Here is an 18690-nt window from a genome sequence, read left to right on the forward strand (position 1 = left end):
AGCCATGTTCCCAGCAGACGAAGGGAAGGGAACCGTTGAGGAGTTTTTAGCCTTTCGTCTTTGGAGCCACATGGGGCAGAGGTGGGGAGGGAAGAGGCATAGCCAGCAGTCTCCTCTCAGTGCAGGGTCAGGGAGCTCACACAGTCTCTGCCAGGACTTACAACATGAGTCCTGCAGAGATTAGAGAAGCTGTGTGTCTGCTGGAATATCCTGGCCATATCCTCCACAGAGCATTGGATTGCAGCAAAGGTTCCTCTGGAGGGTAATTGTCCCAGCTCCCTCTGCAGGAAAGTCTGTAATACATTAATTGCTTTCCACCTCGATATTGCCGTTACATGTCCTGGTGAGGAAGCTGCGTGACAGTCCCATCAGAGGTACGCGACCATTTCTCCAGCATGGCAGGAGACCTCCATCTCTGCCCTAGACAGTTCTTGTACCTGTTTCACAGGTAAGAGCCTATCTAAAATGGGGCTCTGACCAGACTGCTGCGGTAGATAGCCCCTAACATGCCAAGGACTTGACTGTCTCCATTTAATGCCCTGAAAATTTCTTGTGAGAGATAGGAAGAACATGTCATTCATTGCCATGGAAGGTGTGTGAGAGATTTTGGCCTTTGGAGCAAGAGGTTTTGGTGTATTGTCCTGTTTGTTTATTGAGCCTTGAATATGCACTCGGTGTGGGATGGCAGGGAAGGCAGGTCTCTGCTGGGAGAAGGCAGCTGTGGGAGCAGCCCTCTTGGTTTGCAGAGGGAGTGCTTGGAAGCAGCAAGAGCTGCTCAGGGAGTGGAAGGAGGGGGCAGGCAGGAGCTCTCAGGGCAATATATACCAGCAGTTCCTGCACCCCCTGCTGCGGTCCCTTCCTCTGCACTGTGGCAGCAAGACAGGCATTAGTGCTGTGTGGAAAGCTCCTGCTGCAGCTGGAGATAGAGGCAGAGCTGCCTCATGCCAGCTGAGAGCAGCATGACCCCTAGAGTGTCTGAGACCCTCTAGGGTCTAGCATGAAGGGGTCTGAGGGTCTAGAGGGTCTAGGGTCTGAGAAGGGACGAGAGGGAAAGCAAGACCTGCTAAAGACTAGCTATAGGGAGAGAGGCCTGGCACACCCCACAGGCAGAAAGTAACACCAGGGCTCTGCTTGGGATGGGTCCTTTGTCCCAGGATTTGCTGTGGGCTGGAGAAGTGGTGGGGAAGGCAAGCCAGAAGCTGCCATGCCATGCTGGGATGCGGTGTAGCGATCAGGGATCCCAGTCAGACCCGTGTGTGCATCCAGTGCTGTGTGTGTTGTGCACTGTGTGCACAGCGTGTCACGCTTCAGCTGTGTGCCTCAGGATATTGTGGCCCCACCAGGAGCTGCAGGCATGCATGTGTAGGAGATCACCCCAGCACATACCCTTAGGAAATCCCTGACAGTCATTTGCTGAAGCAGACCTGCCTTTTCCAGGGTTGGAAGCTCTTCTTATTCTGCTGTCGGCCTGATTCGGTTAGGAACGGCCTGCTTGGGTCTGGTACAGGCAGGGGGAAGAAGGGAGCTGTGTGCTCAGAGGGGGAACAGTTACAGGAGAAAGAGGAGGGAGGGAGAAGAGGAAGCAAGCGGCTTTTCCGACAGCACTGTGCAATGTGGGATGCAGAGCTGCGGTGCTATTGCATGTAATGCTTGTGCTCCGTTGGGTGAGTCGGGTTAAGAAATCTTTCTGTACCACAGTGCATTGGGCCATGTCTTTGTGGTACTGCCTGGATGGAGGCAGGCTGAGGGCAGGCGCTTGGGGCCATGGCTTGTGCTGTCCTGGGAGCAAGGGATGGGGAAAGGATGGGAATCTGGTGACCCTATCAGGAGAGAGAAGCCCCCAGTGCAGTGCCCTACTCTTACAGACAGCTGTCAACAGCTGGAAACTCTGCATTTGGGGCCACATGTCTTTACCCTGCCAGCTCATGATGTGTGTAACCCATTCAGACCTGAACTACTCTGCTTGTGTCCCTGGCCTCTAGCTCATCCTCTTCCCGCAGCTGAGAGCAGGGTCCCTTTTGCCTGTGATCTGATAGGCTGACGATGACTGTCCCTCTGCCCATCCTTACACTCTGTCCCCCTTTCTCTCCCTGAAGGTGGTGGCACAGACAGCAAACCTGTGGTACGCTACAGCAAGGACCAGCGTCCCACGACTCTGCCCATCCAGCCCTTTGCTTTCCAGCACCATTTCAGCAAGCCACCCAAGGCCCGTGCTCTGCACAGCCATTTTGCCTCCAGCCTTTCCCAACTCTACAACTTGTCCAGCAACTGGCCTTCCATCCAGCAGATCTCCTCCAATTCACGGTCCTCATCCTCGGCCACCTCGGCAGAGCAGTCAGCATCAGCGGGGAGCCAAGCCCACAGCACGCTCCTGACCCAACGCTCAGTGGATGGAGCTGCCTCCTGCAATGGTGGCTGCATTAAGAAACCTGCCCCCGAGACAACCCGTCCATCCCCCCTGGGGAGTTACTCTCCTGCGCAATGCAACGTGCCTTTCTTTCAAAGCGTGGACTCCTCTTCCTCACCCACCACAGAGAGGTCTGGAGAAAGTCAGCCTCCCATGAGCAGATCCTGCCCCATCTCTGCCAGCCTCCTTCCTATGAGGCCTTCCCCTGCTGTCAGTGCCACGCAGCCCTCCCAAGCCAACAAAGCTGATGCCCTGAGGCAAAAGGAGAACCCCAAACCTGTTCCCAAGAAGGAGGCATCGCTGCAGCCAAGCCCACCACTCTCCGAGTACCGACTCCACAGTGAGTCCTTCCTGCCCCTCTCGGTGGACAGTATGCCCGTGAGCAGAGTGGGAGGCCATGCAGATCCCCACTGGAGGAGTGGCAGTGAGACCAGCAGCTCTGGTTCCCTCAGCAGCATGGGAATGCGGCCCCTCAGTGGTAGGTTCCCATCTGCCAGGACATGCTAGTCTGGAACATCTCCTGCTCCCTATAGTACCACCCTCCCTTATAGCTGCAGCCCGGGGCAAAATTGCATCTGGGTGCTGCAGCACCCAACAGCTCCCATCATCACTCTGCCTGCAAAAGAAAGTCGTATGCTAAGAGCATGTCTGTCCAGTCCTGACTTCTACACTGTGTCTCTGGAGAGGGCAGCATGGGGCTGCTGATCTTACAGCACCCCACACCAGGTGCTTGTACCCCAAACCTGCTCCCTCTTTGCCTGCAGCCATGAGGCTGCCCAGGCTCCTGCCCTGCTCTGCCAGGCTGTGGCCTCCACCTCCCTTCATGTATGTATGTGAACGTCCTGAAACACTGCTGGACTTTTAACTAACTTGCTGTCTCTCTTTCTCTGTCCTTCCTCTTTCTCATCCTTTCTCTCTCTGTTTCTCCTCCATGTCCTCCTGTCTGCTCACATCCTCCTGTCTGGTGCTGCGGTGTTATAGCAAACCACCTCTCCCCCCAAGCGTTGAAGTGGCAGGAGTACAGGCGGAGGAACCCTCTGGGTCTGGACCGCGTTTCAGGGCTGCCCGGCTTAGCAGGCAGCCTAGACAAGAGGCAGCAAGAGCCCCGGCCGAACCCCATCTTTGAGCTTCCTGGCACGCTCAACACTAGCCATTTCCACTGCAAGCTGAACGGTGTGCACCACCTTTCTGCTGGGGGGGTCTTGGGAGATGACCTTGGGGCTCAGGTTCAGTATCTCAGCTATGCCTGGCTTCATCACTGCTCTGCCTGCTCTGCTCTGCATCTGCTCACAGTGGGGCTGAGGGGTACAAGACGAAGGTGAAAATTGCCTCACTGATGGGTACACCCTGTGTGGAGCCTCCCTTCTCCACAAGGTGAGAGTAGTCAGGTCCAGCTCTGGGCTGGATTGAAGGGGAAAGTGAATGGCCCAAGAGCCAGCTCAGACCTCAGCAAGTGCTCCTGGACTGTGTCCAGCTTGTAGTTCATGTCTCATACAGGAGTTGTGTCCCTTGGAGATCTCATGTCTGTGCCCCACAGTGTCTGCCCATCTGCCCCAACCCTGGCAGCATGCTAGGTGCTGGTCTGTAGCTCTCATGGGGCAGCTGGCAACACTGTAGGGCTCTGTCTTCTCCATGCTCTGCCCTTAAGGTCTTCTCTGTCCTCCAAAACCTGTGTAGGAAGGGCTGAGAGTGGCAGGCTGCTTTTGGCTGAACCTTTGAGAGTCCTCCAGGAGGAGCAGAGGGGTCTGTCTGTGGGAAGGAGAGCATTCTTGAGGCCAGCCCCAAGTCATGGAGTGAATTCCCCAAAACTCTACATCTCACTGCCAACCCAAACAGTTTCTTCATACCTCTTTCACGGGAAGATGCCTAGCCCAGAGCTGGGGAATCAACCAGATGGAAATCGAGCACATGAAAGAGCTCCTGCAAAAGTCACCCCTTGAAAATAGAGACCATCTCAGGGGATAGGCAGAAAGCATGTAGTTTGTTGCCTGTGGATGCCTGTGTGTGACAAGTAGGGATTCTCTCTGTGCTCTACTTTTGACCCCACTTGCTGGGGCTATCTGCACAGCAGCCCTGAGAGTCTGGTGCAGCAAGGTTTTCCTTAGCACCAGCTCATGAGGGTGAACCTTTCACAGTATCTTCCAGTGCCCATGGGCCCCCAGTCAAGCTGGAGCCAGATGATGGGTGGGCTGCGGGGTTGAACTCTACAGGCTCATGTTGCAAACCATTGCTGGAAGAGCAACAAGCCTTGCTGTCTTGGACAGGCTGGTGTGAGGACTCCTGCTGGTGCAGGTTGCTTCTGGGAAAAGCAAACAATGTGGGAGAGGCTTTGGTATAAGGGTTTGGGGCTGATCCTTCTCCTCCCTGTCTTGGCCCTGCAGGGCAGTCTATGAGGCAACTACAGCTTACCTACACTGACTTCTTCCCTGACTACTTCTCACTAGCAGAGAACCCCCCTGCTGAGTTCTGCCTCTCCCCAGATGGCAACACAGAGTCCATCTCCATCGACCTGCTGCAGAAGAAGGGTGAGTCCGTGCGTCTCATGTCAGTGGAGGAGGGTGTGGCATAGCACAGCATAAGGCAAATAGTGCTTCTCTCTGTCTCATCTCTGTAGACATAATGGTTTCTTTCCTTGCCCTTCTCTGCGTAGCATCGTAACTACACGTCCCCCTGGACTGATGTCTGTTTCCACGGCAGGTTCTTGTGTTCTCTGCACCATGCCACGTGCCAGAGTATGTTTGAGTTGCTTGTCCCAGGAAGTATGATTAGAAAGGATCTTAAGTCCACAAGAAAGGGCAGAGAGAGCAGGCAGGCACAGGAGTATGACCCTGAGGCAGGGCATGCTGCCACCCCTGTCTCAGTATACATGGGTAGATCTGTGAATCTGTGTGATGTTGCAGATGTGCTAGCCTGAGATTTTGTAATTTAGGTAAAAGGTCTGTTGGGTCCTCCATGGTAAAGTGTTTATGTAAAAGGGCGGGAGAAAGGATTCCAAAGCAGGACAAGATATGGCTGTGATGAGACCCATGGTAGAGGCAAGCTTTGGGGACTGGGTTGTTGACAGCTGTCTCGGTATCATGTCAGAGGCAAGGGATGTGCAGAACGGTTCCCATGCCTTTGCCAGCTATGTGTTGGTGATTACCAGATGGCAGCCTTCTCCTCTATTCCACTTTTGTTCTTGCATCATACCGATGCAGATGTCAGCTTACCCACCACTGGCTTGTTACTGAAAGTCATTACATAGTTTCACAGAATCACAGAATCAGAGAATGGTAGGGGTTGGAAGGGACCTCTGGAGATCATCTAGACCAACCCCCCTGCCAGAGCAGGGTCACCTAGAGCAGGTTGCACAGGAACGCGTCCAGGTGGGTTTTGAATGTCTCCAGAGTTGGAGACTCCACCACCTCTCTGGGCAGCCTGTGCCAGTGCTCTGCCACCCTCAAAGTAAAGAAGTGCCTCCTCATGTTGGGATGGAACTTCCTATGCTCAAGTTTGTGCCCGTTACCCCTTGTCCTGTCGCCGGGCACCAATGAGAAGAGCCTGGCCCCATCCTCCTGACACCCACCCTTTCAGTATTTATGAGCGTTGATAAGGTCCCCCCTCAGCCTTCTTTTTTCCAGACTGAAGAGACCCAAGTCCCTCAGCCTTTCTTCATAAGAGAGGTGTTCCAGTCCCCTCATCATCCTGGTAGCCCTTGATGTTTGCCAAATGCATGGCTTCTGCCATGCCACCCTGTAAGATAAAAGCAGCTAAAGACTCATTGCCTCAGACCCCATCTCTGCTCCCTCAAGGGATGGTGCGTGGAGGTGATGGTCCATGTCCCTTGGGAACACTGACAGGGTGTCTTACGCTTCAGCCACTTCTAAAGGTTGTCATACTGTTGGGCTGATATGTGAGTGTTGGAACCAGAAGGGATAGATTTGGTGAGGAGTTAGGAGGGGTTCTGCATGCTTTTGGCAGAGACTCGACATGAGCTGATCACGTCGCCAGAGAAGGCATGTGTGCTGACATGGGCTTGAAATGCCCTGCCCGATTTCTTCATGAAGTGTTTGGTCAGGGTCTGTCCTAGAAGCCCCTCAGGCAGCTCTTTGACTCTGTCTTTCCCTCTAGGTCTGGTGAAGGCAATCAACACTGCTGTTGACCTGATTGTGGCTCACTTTGGAACCAGCAGGGATCCAGGGGTGAAGGTAAATCTTGCTTTCAGTATGGCTTCTCAACATCATGAGTGACATGGAGAGGATGGAGAAAGATTGCCTCTCCATTCTCTTCCAGTTAAAAAACTACAGGGTATCCAATGAAGCTAGTAGTACCAAGAACAAAACAAACAAAGGCAATGGTACATCATGCAGTAGATAGTAAATCTGTGACAATTCTTGCTGTATGATGCTGGGCGTGCTAAAAGGTTATGTGAATTTAAGGGAAGATCAGAAAAATACAGGGAAGAGAAATTCATTGAGTCAACTAAACACATAGGAATCATGTCCAGCTTAGGTAGTCTCTGAGTTGAAAGTAGTTGTAGGCTGGGAGAGTATTAAGGGGAATTATTATGTATGTTTGCTTTGGTTTGACTCTTTCTTATGTACTTTCTCATGGCTCTTTATAAGAGAGAATATCAGGCCAGCTCAGGCCAACTGGACTTCTGGTCTGATGCGGTACACCAGCTCTTTTTTCTCATATAGCGGAGAGCTGTGTTTCCCTCCTCCACCCATCCAGCAATTCTGTTCTGGCACTGATGCCAGGGCACAGCGCAGTGTCCCCAGTCCCTTGATGTCTCACAGGGCTCCATAATGATAAAAAAGTGCATCAGTCATTGCCCATCTGGGGCAGTTGGGCTTCCCCTATAGCCCTTAACACGAACCCACTAGCTTCAGAGTTCATCAAGGTTTCCCATGGGGTTGGCTGTCTTTGGCCTGTGCTCCCCTCATCTCCCATTTTTGGGGAGAGCAGGCAGAGCAAGCTCACTTCTGTTTGCACCAGTCAGTGTTTGCAGTCCTGTGACACTCAGCATCTTTGTGGTGCCTCCTCTCAAAGCTGAATGCTCTGCTTCAGTCGCAGGGACTCTGGGGCAGCAATGTGACACCATTTGGACATGACAACTGCCCTGGAGTGCCATCCCCAAGGAGAAACCTGACTGGGACAGATTCCAAGCCCATTCAATCTTATCTCAGAGCCCAGGGTAATTTGCCCCTAATTACAATTGTTGCTGATGCAGAGATTGCTGTGCAGCATAACTGGAGCTGTTTGGATTTCCACAGCTTTTGAAAGCTTCACCGTGAGTTTCCTGTTGGTTTGGGGAATAATCGCAACATTCCCCCATTACTTTACTTGCCAGACAGCACTGTGGTTTTGATCTGGGATTTCATTATGTGTCAGTGTGCCAAGGGCTGAGCATTCACCTGTCAAAAGGCAGCACCTGTCCCTGATGCTCCCAAAGCTCAATGAATCTGGCAGGATTATTCCTGACCCAGAAGTTCAAGTCTCAGTTCAGGACCTTCGTGGACCTGTGCCAACTGGCCAGTGTAATTCCAGCTCAGCTGGTAAAATCTGTGCCCTGAACACAACTGCCTGGGACCACTGATGTGATGTGCAAGATCTGGGGCTGACCCTTTTGGATAGACCCCTTGGCAGCTCAAGGACTGTATGCAGCAGAATATGTCCCTGCTCTGTTGATGCTGGGCTCTTACATGCTTCCTCACCTCAACCTGGGCTCTGTCCATCCATTTTGCCCTCGCCCTGTTTATTTATAGTAATTCCTAGGAATCATAGCTCAGCATGTCACTGAGTTAAGTACCCTCGGTACTGGAAGTTCCTATGTCGCTTGCTGCTTCCTACTTCAAAAATAGCAACAAGAAAATCTACAGCAGCAGAAAAAGCTCCTACTCTCTTCTTCCTCCAGCAGGAAAGCCTTGTTATACCCTTAGGGAGAACTGGGCATCCCTTCTAACTGGGATATCCTCTTCTCAAGCTGGGATATTCTTTTCCCAAGCTGTTGCCTCATCCCAGCCTGGGGCAGACCTTGCAGGGATCAACCCAGAATTGGTGTATGAGGCAGCAAGGGTGAAGGGGAAGAGCCTGCCTGTTCAAGGAGCTGCTGAGCATCATTGTAGCCTGGATATTGCCTGCTGGGTATCTGTAGTAGGCAAGTGGGACTGGACTGTTCGCATGCGTCCGTACCTTATAGAGCAGTTACTCAACCCTCTCCCTGTTGCCTGTTCTCCCTTAGGCCAAACTTGGGAATAGCTCCGTGAGCCCCAACGTGGGGCATCTCATCCTGAAATACCTGTGCCCTGCTGTCCAGGACATCCTGAGTGACGGGCTCAAGGCTTATGTCCTGGACATGATCATTGGCCAGAGGAGAAACATCCCCTGGAGCGTGGTGGAGGCATCCACCCAGCTAGGTATGGAGGGTGTGCAGCGATGCCCATTGCTCTGCGGTACTCCTGTGTTGTGGCTGGGAGGTGCTAGGAAGGTTGACTATAAGGATGGGGATGCAGAATAATACCTGTCTCCCTGTGCGGAACAAGGTGCACCTTGACCTGCTCTTGCAAGGTGGGAGAGCCACTGCTCTATTCTGTCCAAATATTTATTGTAATTTTTCCTGAAATTTCTAAATTGTCCTATAACAGACCCTAGCAATGAAAAAAAAAAAAAAGACAGAAATAAACCCTAAAAGAATGCCCTTTTCCCTCCTCTAAGTTTCCAGGGTGTTTCTAGACCTTCATCTTTAGTCCTGCACAGCTACGGTATAAGGCAGAACTGTGCTCTAGCCTGGTCTGTAAGAAAATTTGCACACACGGCTCATTTGGCTCAAGCATGCCCGCATCACCTGCACCCTCTGCTAGTACCAGTCTGCACCCTGGATTGTGGCAGTGGCTACCATCCAGGAGAACTCCTTTCTGAGGTTACAGATGGCAGGGCCACACTGATTTCTGCATCATGAAGAGCTTACATCCAGGGCTGGGAAGCCTCCTAGCCTGTTTGTGGCAAACCTCCAACTCTGGGGTTATCTCTGTGATTGCAGATACCCCAAATTATAACCACTCACCATAATATTCTGTTTACCTGCTGATTTTGAGCTGAAGGCCGTGATTGTCCCTGAAGTGTGGGAGACAGGTCTCTGGGGTACTTTCATCCATTGAAACTCTCCCAAAGTTTTGGAGTGGCAGTTTGGGACAGACCACAACTTCACCCCTTGTGAAGTCTAACTGTTGGGATGGAGCGAGCTCATCTTGATGATTGGTGGAGGGGCAATGCACATATGGGCATGGGCACCCAGCCAACTTCTGTCTTTGCCTTGATGCTCCTTCCCGTGATGCCGTTTTGGCTTTGCTGACCACAACTAATCTCAACATTTCACTTCTCTCCATAGGCCCCTCTACCAAGTTGCTGCACAGCCTAAATAGCAAGATCAGCCAGTACACAGAGCTCACCAACCACACCATGAGGTTCAATGCATTCATCTTTGGCCTCCTCAAGTAAGCAGGCTCCCCGGGCTGACTGCATGTCACTGTCCAGGGCTGGCAGCAGGTGCTGGTCCTTGACTGCAAGCAGGCACAGTTGCCAATGAAAAGACTTAAGGAACCTGGGAAGCCACTCCCCAGCTGTGGGTGAGGGAAGGAAGAAGCTGTGAGCCTCAGGGAACTCCAGAAGGATCAAAACCTACCCCTACCAGGCCAGAACTGAGAAGGGCTGGCTGTAGCCCACTGAAGAACATTGTCAGCTTGTTTTAGCCCCAAAACATTAGGAGGGAAGAGTCTGTCTGTCAGGGTTCATATAGGGATAGACATAACATATGCATAAATTACTCCTGAAAATCCCTGCTTAAATCACTGCTTCCTGGAGCTGCAGTGAATCCCAGTGCATGAGGCTTTGAAGGAGTCCTGGTTCAGGACTCAAGGCTGACCCTCCCAGATTGGATAAGGAGTGTGCACACTACACTCTGTGTTGAACAGAAGGCGGCCGCGATAAAGGGATGAATGGTGTTAGGATGGTATTTCCCTTCTCCTCTCCGGTGGTCAGCAAGAGCTCTGACAGTGGCAACAGAGTCCCCAATATCCCCAAATGTTGGGGGACCCCTACAAGCAGGAGCAAGCTCTGCCCTGCTCTCCCCACCCAGGATGGCTCAGCTCTCCCCTGCTGGCACAGGTTACCAGCATATTTTGGGCCAAGCCTGCAGCAATGGTCTCATGTTTGTAGATGATTTACCTCTCATGAGCCCTTCTCAGCAAAGCTAAGCTCTGCCAAGAGCATAGGAGCTAAATGGTGAGGAAACTGGATGGAAACATGGTTGTTAGGGGTTATGGTTATACAGTGCCTCATGTAAAGCAAACTGGCTCTGTGACAGGCTGGCCGGCTGTGGTCAGTGCATGCTGATGGAAGTGAACGACTGTCCTTTCACTAGGTCTTGAGGTTCACAGGGATATGCTGTGTAAATGCCCTTTTCCAGCCACGCTGCTTCTTCTTGTAGAACAGCTAGGATGAAGGGAGTGAATTGATTTTCACTTTTTCTTTCCTTCCCTGCTTGTTTTCCCTTCCTGCAGTATCCGGTCCTTGGAGTTCTGGTTCAACCACCTCTACGACCATGAAGGTAAGAGCCTAAGGGCTGCGGGCTGCAGTGGGGGCCAAATTCTGCACAATATAGAGCACAGATCTAAGCTCTGAGGCACGCATGTCTCTTGTTGGTCTCTCAGCCTAGGCTGCTCCCCTCTGCTCCCAATGTACGTGTTGCTGGAGGGCTGCTCAGCTAAAGGGAGTGAGGTGGAAGTCAAAGCTCCGTGCAGCTCCCTCCACCTGAGCTGTGGCGAGCCTGGCCAGCCATGTCCTTCCCAGCTGCAGCTAGTACCCAAGGTTATCACCCCCAATGCAGATCCTTGAACCTACCTGCAGGAGACCAGATCCAACCCTCCTCAAATTTCTGCATTCCCTGCCCAGTGCCTGAGAGCTTCATCTGTCTGGAGGTGCGCACACTTAGATGAAACCCTTCAAGCATGGGAAATGGAAATGAAAACCTTCTGACAAATTAAAAGCAGATTTTACTGGATGTACCTGTTTTTTTCAACTAGAAATGTTTCTGGAATGTACAGATAACCCAGCAGCAATGGCCAAGCTGCCAGATGCTTAGAAGCAGCATGACTAAGTGTTAAGTGCACAGTGAGACAGACACCCTTGACCTGCTGGATCCTTTGGGAGTGCTTCTGGCTCAGCCTGTGCTCAGCCCAGGGCCCCATGCACTGCAAGAAGTCCAGCCCAGTATCTTCTGGCAGGTTTGGGGGCTGACAGCAGACATTTCTCGGGTCTGTGTGTGCAGTCAGCACTTCTCTCTGGAGCGGACAGGAAAATAGACTTGCCTTTGTACTGAGCAGTGTGGCAAGAGAAAGCACCCTGTTTTTCTGGAGCAGAAGACAACCATCTGTTTCAAGCCATCATTAAGAGCTGGAAGTGTGAGCAATAGCTAGGGCTGTCAGGATGCAGAAGGCTAGGCAAAGGGGTTGGAGATAAGGTGCAAGTCCTGTCTATGGTGTAAGATTGTTATCTCACTGGAGCCAAACAGCCACAAATCCTGTTCCAAACTCTCTCCCTGGGAGTGAGACCTGACAACAAAGCTGGTGGGGGAGGGCACTGCAGATGTGGTCAAATTAAGTGAAAGATGAATGCTGCAGGTAGAAATGCTAGTTCATTTTGTTAGGATCCACAGTTCAGCCCAGCCAGATCCCTGGAAAGACTGTAACCTGCAGGAGCAGGCTGTCCCCATGTCCCCATGTGCCGAAAAACAAGCCATTGGGGAAAAAGACCGGCCTGGCTGAACAGAGAGCTATGGATACAACTCAGGGAAAAAAGGAGAGTTTATGGCCTTTGGAAGAAGGGGCAGGTCACTCAGGAAGGCTACAAAGATGTTGTGAGGCTATGAAGGGAAAAAATTAGAAGGGCCAAAGCCCAACTAGAACTTAACCTGGCTTTCGATGTTAAGAACAATAAAAAGAGCTTCTATAAATATATTAGTAATAAAAGGAGGACTGAGGAGAATCTCCATCCTTTATCAGATGAAGGCGGTAACATGGTGACAAAGGATGAGGACAAGGCTGAGGTACTTAATGCCGCTTTGCCTCAGACTTTAGTAGTAGAGTCGGTTGTTCCCTGAGTACCCAGCCCCCTGAGCTAGCAGATAGGGGCGGGGAGCAGAATGAAGCCCCCGTAATCCAGAGGGAGATGGTGAGGGACCTGCTCCAACACCTGGACATGCACAAGTCTATGGGGCCGGATGGGATCCACCAAAGGGTACTGAGGGAGCTGGTGGAAGTGCTCACCGAGCCACTTTTCATCATTTACCAGCAGTCCTGGCAAACCGGGGAGGTCCCAGTTGACTGGCGTCTAGCAAGTGTGACGCCCGTCCACAAGAAGGGCCAGAAGGAGGATCGGGGGAACTACAGGCCTGTCAGCCTGACCTCGGTGCCTGGGAAGGTCATGGAACAGATCATCCTGAGTGCCATTATGTGGCACATGCAGGACAACCAGGCGATCAGGCCCAGTCAGCATGGGTTCATGAAAGGCAGGTCCTGCTTGACAAACCTGATCTCCTCCTATGACAGGGTGACCCGCTTGGTGGATGAGGGAAAGGCCGTGGATGTTGTTTGCCTGGACTTTAGTAAGGCCTTTGACACGGTTTCCCACAGCATCCTCCTGGAGAAACTGGCTGCCCATGGCTTGGATGGGAGTACTCTTTGCTGGGTTAAAAACTGGCTGGAGGGCCGGGCCCAGAGAGTGGTGGTGAATGGAGTTCAATCCAGTTGGCGGCCGGTCTCGAGCGGTGTTCCCCAGGGCTCGGTATTGGGGCTGGTTCTCTTTAATATCTTGATCAATGATCTGGAGGAGGGGATCGAGTGCACCCTCAGTAAGTTTGCAGATGACACCAAGTTGGGTGGGAGTGTCCACCTGCTTGAGGGCAGGAAGGCTTTGCAGAGGGATCTGGACAGGCTGGATCGATGGGCCGAGGCCAATGGTATGAGGTTCAACATGGCCAAGTGCCGGGTCCTGCACTTGGGTCACAACAACCCCATGCAGCGCTACAGGCTTGGGGCAGAGTGGCTGGAGAGCTGCCCGGCAGAAAAGGACCTGGGGGCGTTGGTTGACTGCCGGCTGACTATGAGCCAGCAGTGTGCCCAGGTGGCCGAGAAGGCCGACAGCATCCTGGCCTGTATCAGGAAGAGCATGGTGAGTTGGACTAGGGAAGTGATTGTCTCCCCGTACTGGGCACTGGTGAGGCCCCACCTCGAGTACTGTGTCCAGTTTTGGACCCCTCACCGCAAAAAAGACCTTGAGGTGCTGGAGCGGGTCCAGAGAAGGGCAACGAAGCTCGTGAGGGGTCTGGAGAACAAGCCTTATGAGGAGCGGCTGAGGGAGCTGGGGGTGTTCAGCCTGGAGAAGAGGAGGCTGAGGGGAGACCTTCTCGCTCTCTACAACTACCTGAAAGGAGGCTGTAGAGAGGTGGGGGTTGGTCTCTCCTCCCAAGGAACAGGCAATAGGACAAGAGGAAACGGCCTCAAGTTGCACCAGGGGAGGTTTAGACTGGATATTAGGAAAAATTTTGACACTGAAAGGGTTATCAAGCATTGGAACAGGCTGCCCAGGGAAGTGGTTGAGGCACCATCCCTGGAGGTATTTAAAAGACGAGTAGACATAGTGCTTAGAGATATGGTTTAGTGCTGGTTTTTGTCAGAGTTAGGTTGATGGTTGGACTAGATGATCTGAAAGGTCCCTTCCAACCTAGGCAATTCTATGATTCTATGTATTCAGCTGTCCTCGACACCTTTCTCTCTGCAGGGGACTGGTACTGGCCAGATTTGCAGCTCTTGTTCATCTCCAGGAGGTGGGGAAGAGAATCTTAATGTGTGCCAACCCTCTTTGATGCTCTTTATTTGCACCCTACTCACATGGCATTTGTGGCAGAGGTCATCCTGGTGGACAGTCTGACAGGCAGGTCCTGGCTGCAGGCATGACTGGAAGCAGGACCTGGGCCAGTTTGTCCAGAGCTCACAGAACATCTGGTGCTCCCTGACCCAGTGCTGAGCCTCACACTGCAGCCACAGCTGTGACCAAAAACTATTGTCCAACTCCTTTCCCCATAGCTTCAGCAGCTTCTTGGCGGCTTGACAAAGGTGGCAAGGGTCTTTCATCTAATTAAATGTCTCTTGCCCTACAGATATCATCCTGTCACACTACCAGCCGATAGGCTTCTTGTGCCTGTCTCATAGTGTGTGTCAGCCTCTTTTTGAGGAGCTCCTGCTCCTGCTCCAGCCTCTCTCCCTGCTACCCTTCAACCTAGACCTCCTTTTTGAGCATCACCTGATGCAAATGGGCAAAGAGCAGCAGCAGCAAAAGGAGCTGCTGCGTGTGAAGCAGGACCTGCTGCTTTCCACACACTCCACCCTGCAGCTAATGCGGACACGGGGCAGCAGTGATGATCCTTACGACTGCAGCACTGCCCCTGAAGCATGCAAAGTGGGTGCCAGAGATGATGACATCTCACCAGGCCACAGCCCCCAGCAAGCTGCGAGTGAGAGGGTCAAGGGGGTGGGGGCTCCCAACAGGGAGGAAGAGCGGAGGAAGGTGCGAGAGAGCACGTGGGAGGAGAAGGACAAGCAAACAGGCTGGTGGTACCAGCTCATGCAGAGCTCTCAGATTTACATCGAGGGCTCGTCTGAAGTCTCGAAGTTCATCTGCTATGAGAAGAAGAAGGCAGCTTTGAATGCTGTGCCCAGGTCAGCAGAGACCCGCAAGGCACCACCCCCCCGCGAAGGGGTGGTGGAGGGTGCAGAGGCTGAGTGTACCTTGGAGGAGAGGCCCAAGGCTGCCAGCAAGCCAAGTCCTAAAGCTGCGGAAGAGCCCTTGGAAAAGCCCCAGCAGGTACCCATCGGCGAAGAGGTGAAAGAATGGAGCAGGCCCTTCTGGATGGGCAGCCCCCCAGACTCAGTGCTTACAGAGCTGAAGCACAGCAAGGAAAAGGAGACTGGGACTCAGCAAAGAGTGGGAGTAGCAGTAGCAGCCCCCCAGGAGGAGAGCAGCATCAGTGCATCAAAGGGCAGCCAGCCCATCGAGTGGGGACACTTGTTTGGGTCCAGGAAGGTGCAAAAAGAGCCCAGGCAGCCTAACAGGTAAGGATGGGGCCGGGGAGGGCTGGTTAACCTGGGGTTGCAGCAGTGCAGGTGGAAGTCAGGTCAATAGCCGACCACTGGGCTACACCATGGTGGTACATCAGAGGCAATGTGTGAACAGAGAGATCTGTCACCCCTGCCCAGCCCTGCCTGCCTGCTCACACCACCGTTTCCCTCCTCAACTCCTACCCTTGCTCAATCTTCTGCCTGAGCTCTACCACTGCCTTGGCTCCTAAGCCCCCTCTCCACAGGAAGGGCCCCTGCTGCACTGCCCCCATCCCTCCCAAAAACACGTACTAAGTGAGAGCAAAACATGGAGCCATCCCCGTTGCTCACAACGGGTGAGGAGGAGGCGTGAAGTTGCCCCGTGTGGCTGGGCCCTCCCCGCATTGCCTCTCCATCTGTACCCTTCTTGCTTGTATGGCCACTGGAAATGTCCTTCCCAGTCTAGGCCACGGTGTGTCTGCAGGATGCTGAGACCTCCCTGCCAGGAGACAGTGCACTTTGTGCATGGATCCAGACCTCTAAGGCATGACCTTGCCATGAGAGCAGCTGCTTCTTGCCCCCCGGGTACACTTCCCTGCCACTACCTGCTTCTATCTCCTTCTTGCAGGTTGCCCTCCGGCTGGCTGAGCTTGGACAAGTCCATGTTCCAGCTGGTGGCCCAGATGGTCGGAGCAAGCATGTGGCAAGAAGCAGTCCCTGAGCCAGAGCCCCCCCGGCCAGAGCCACCTGAAGTGCCCCCCGAGGCATGGCCAGCCTGGGGCCTGTCTGCCCACCCTCCCTGGTGAGCGGTGCCACGTGGCCGTCCTGCAAGTGCTGGGACATGGTGGGTTGGGGTTGGCACGGCTCTGCCTGTTGCGGTTCACCTGGTCCCCTTTGTACTCATGGACCAGGAGACGAATCAGGGCAGTGACACAGCTTGTGCATCCGTCCACCCCAACTCTGCAATCTGTAGGCAATGGGGAGCTGGGGGGCAGTTGAGATCCTGGCTGGGGAGGGAGGCAGGGGGTGTTTTCCTCGCTCCTCTGTGCCTGTGGTGGTCCCTGGGCTTCAATGGAGTGTGTGTGCTGTGGCAAGTTAACCCTTCCTCCCCTCCCTCTGCCTGCAGTGAAGTGAAAGCTCTTTGCCATCACATTGCCACCGAGGCAGGACAGCTGAGCTTCAACAAGGGGGACATCCTGCAGGTCATCTCCAAGGTGGATGGTGACTGGCTGCAGTGCAGCCTCGACTCCAAGAAGGGACTGGTGCCCATCATGTACGTCACCCACCTGGAGGACGAGGACTATTGACGTGGCTGGGAGGCCAAACACAGTACCGTGAGCTGCTGAGGCTCATCTGGGGAAGCCCACCCTGCCAGAGAAACAGACACAGCTTCTTGCTAGTTTCTTACCGTTACAGAATGCAGTAACCGTAGGTGGTTCCTTCTTGCTCCTCCTTGTGCAGCTGCCAAAGGCTGACTTGTCCCCTGGGGCCTTCTGCAAGCCACACCAGGGACCGTCTGAGCCCCCTCCACTCCATGCCATCTCCAGCACCCGTAGGCCATAGACTCGTACACAGCAGGAACCCAAGAAGCTCCTGCCAGGGCAGTGCTGCCCCACTGCATGGCTCAGTTTCATGCTGGAGGGTGCAGGATGCTGGCCATCCCCTCCCCAGGGATGGCAGTGCAGTCTGCAGCCTTCAGCATCCCTGGCATCATCAGCCGCAGGGGTGGAAAGGAGCACCATGTGTTGGCAAGGTCTCTGCAAGGCTGGGCTGATGGGTTGCGTTGCAGCTTGAAGGGAGGCTGCAAGGTAGGCTCCTCCACACTGGAGCAGCCCTGTCCTGACATGTAATAGTGGTGCCTGGTGGATTGTAGCGGGCCAAGTGGCCTGGCACTACCACACTGCAGGGCCTGGGGCCGTGCCTGGCCACAGCCAGGGGAGGAGGACAGGGTACGTGTGTGCGTGCGGAGCAAAGGGGTGCGTGGAATCATGACGAAGGAGCATGGATGTTCAGTGTTACATAGGTCCAGGATGGGTAGAGCCACCCTGTGTGGAGATGGATGCTTTGGGGGGTGTCCCTGTGCCCTCCATGCTGAGCAGGAAGCCAGTGCCTAGGATGCCCTGGGATGCTCAGTGAAGAGTGGGTAGGAGGTGAGGGGGTGAGGGCAGGGTCCCTGACTGGGCTAAGGGTGCTCTTTGGAGTTGGGAGCAGCGCTCCCAGCAGGTAGAGCAGGGGGGTGATCCCAGAGGGAGCCGGGGAGATGGGGAGGGAGGGGTGGTGCTCCCCTTGGCATAGGGTTTCTGGTCTTGCTGAGCAGTGTCGTGGGGTGGGGAGGGGGCGAGTGTTGCGTATGAGCACAAGGGGGGGGTCCTGGGGTCCTCGGTAGAGGCAATGCCAGTCAACCCCTTCCTTGCCATGTTCATGCTGCCCGCTGTGCGTCGAGTGGGGAAAAGTGTTAATGAAAGGCCATGCCAGCATTTGGTGCCTTGGCCGGGTTGACGCTACTTGCAGCATCGTGCCTCGGCTGGCTTCCCCATGGCGAGGGGCCCTGGTCTTGCAAGGTTACCACCTGCTTGTACATTGCTTAGCAGACGTTGCACCATATTTAATTTGTATTTCCCTGTTAGAACAAAGTGTCTCGCATTTATTTATTTATTTATGATGCATATTAATAAAAAAGGTGCTGATTGAGCTCCCTGCTACACAGCCTTGTGATTTCAGACCATCCCTGGGAAGGATCTGAGGAGTACCTGTGCTGGGACACTGCACTGCAGGCTTTGTCCTGCCTCCGGCCACAGCCAACACCAGACCTTCAGAAGGAGATAGATTGTCCCTAACTATCCTTGGCTCATGGCAGACCATGGGAGAAGGAAGGAGACAGACCCACACCTGGCCAAGAGTAGTTGATTCACTCCCCATATGGTCCAGTCAAAGTGCAGGACCAGAGGTCCTTTCCTCATCCCTCTGGTGTATTCCCAGACCCAGGCTGGATGTGGCTGCCCCTGCCTGGATATTTCTCTTCTCTGCTGTCCTGCATGAGCCCATGTTGTTTTGACCCTTTCCAGCTCTGGCAGTATTTGGCCTCAGGCCACAGGCTCAGAGGCTCTGCCAAGACTTGAGGCAGTGTTGCATGAAAAGGGGCCAAGCGGT

At 53.6% G+C, this 18690-nt stretch overlaps 1 protein-coding gene across 11 annotated transcripts in view; it reads left to right on the plus strand.

Annotated features, from left to right (window-relative positions):
- The window catches only part of LOC141735539 (AP-4 complex accessory subunit RUSC2-like), a 41806-nt gene extending 23575 nt beyond the window's left edge, over positions 1 to 18231 (plus strand). For 6 of the 11 annotated variants that reach the window (XM_074568503.1, XM_074568502.1, XM_074568508.1 and 3 more), the window contains 10 exons: positions 2097 to 2885; positions 3389 to 3580; positions 4789 to 4932; positions 6518 to 6594; positions 8631 to 8805; positions 9777 to 9882; positions 10948 to 10994; positions 14604 to 15555; positions 16169 to 16342; positions 16667 to 18231. In XM_074568503.1, coding sequence (XP_074424604.1) covers positions 2097 to 2885; positions 3389 to 3580; positions 4789 to 4932; positions 6518 to 6594; positions 8631 to 8805; positions 9777 to 9882; positions 10948 to 10994; positions 14604 to 15555; positions 16169 to 16342; positions 16667 to 16847 — 2837 coding nt within the window. In that variant the 3' untranslated portion in view covers positions 16848 to 18231. The remainder of the gene's footprint in view (positions 1 to 2096; positions 2886 to 3388; positions 3581 to 4788; positions 4933 to 6517; positions 6595 to 8630; positions 8806 to 9776; positions 9883 to 10947; positions 10995 to 14603; positions 15556 to 16168; positions 16343 to 16666) is intronic. The other 5 variants (XM_074568506.1, XM_074568507.1, XM_074568511.1 and 2 more) reach the window with 5 other exon arrangements.
- The last annotated feature ends 459 nt before the right edge of the window (positions 18232 to 18690 follow it).

This window comes from Larus michahellis, chromosome W (genome assembly GCF_964199755.1).
Source record: "Larus michahellis chromosome W, bLarMic1.1, whole genome shotgun sequence".
In the NCBI taxonomy this organism is placed as follows: Eukaryota; Metazoa; Chordata; class Aves; order Charadriiformes; family Laridae; genus Larus; species Larus michahellis.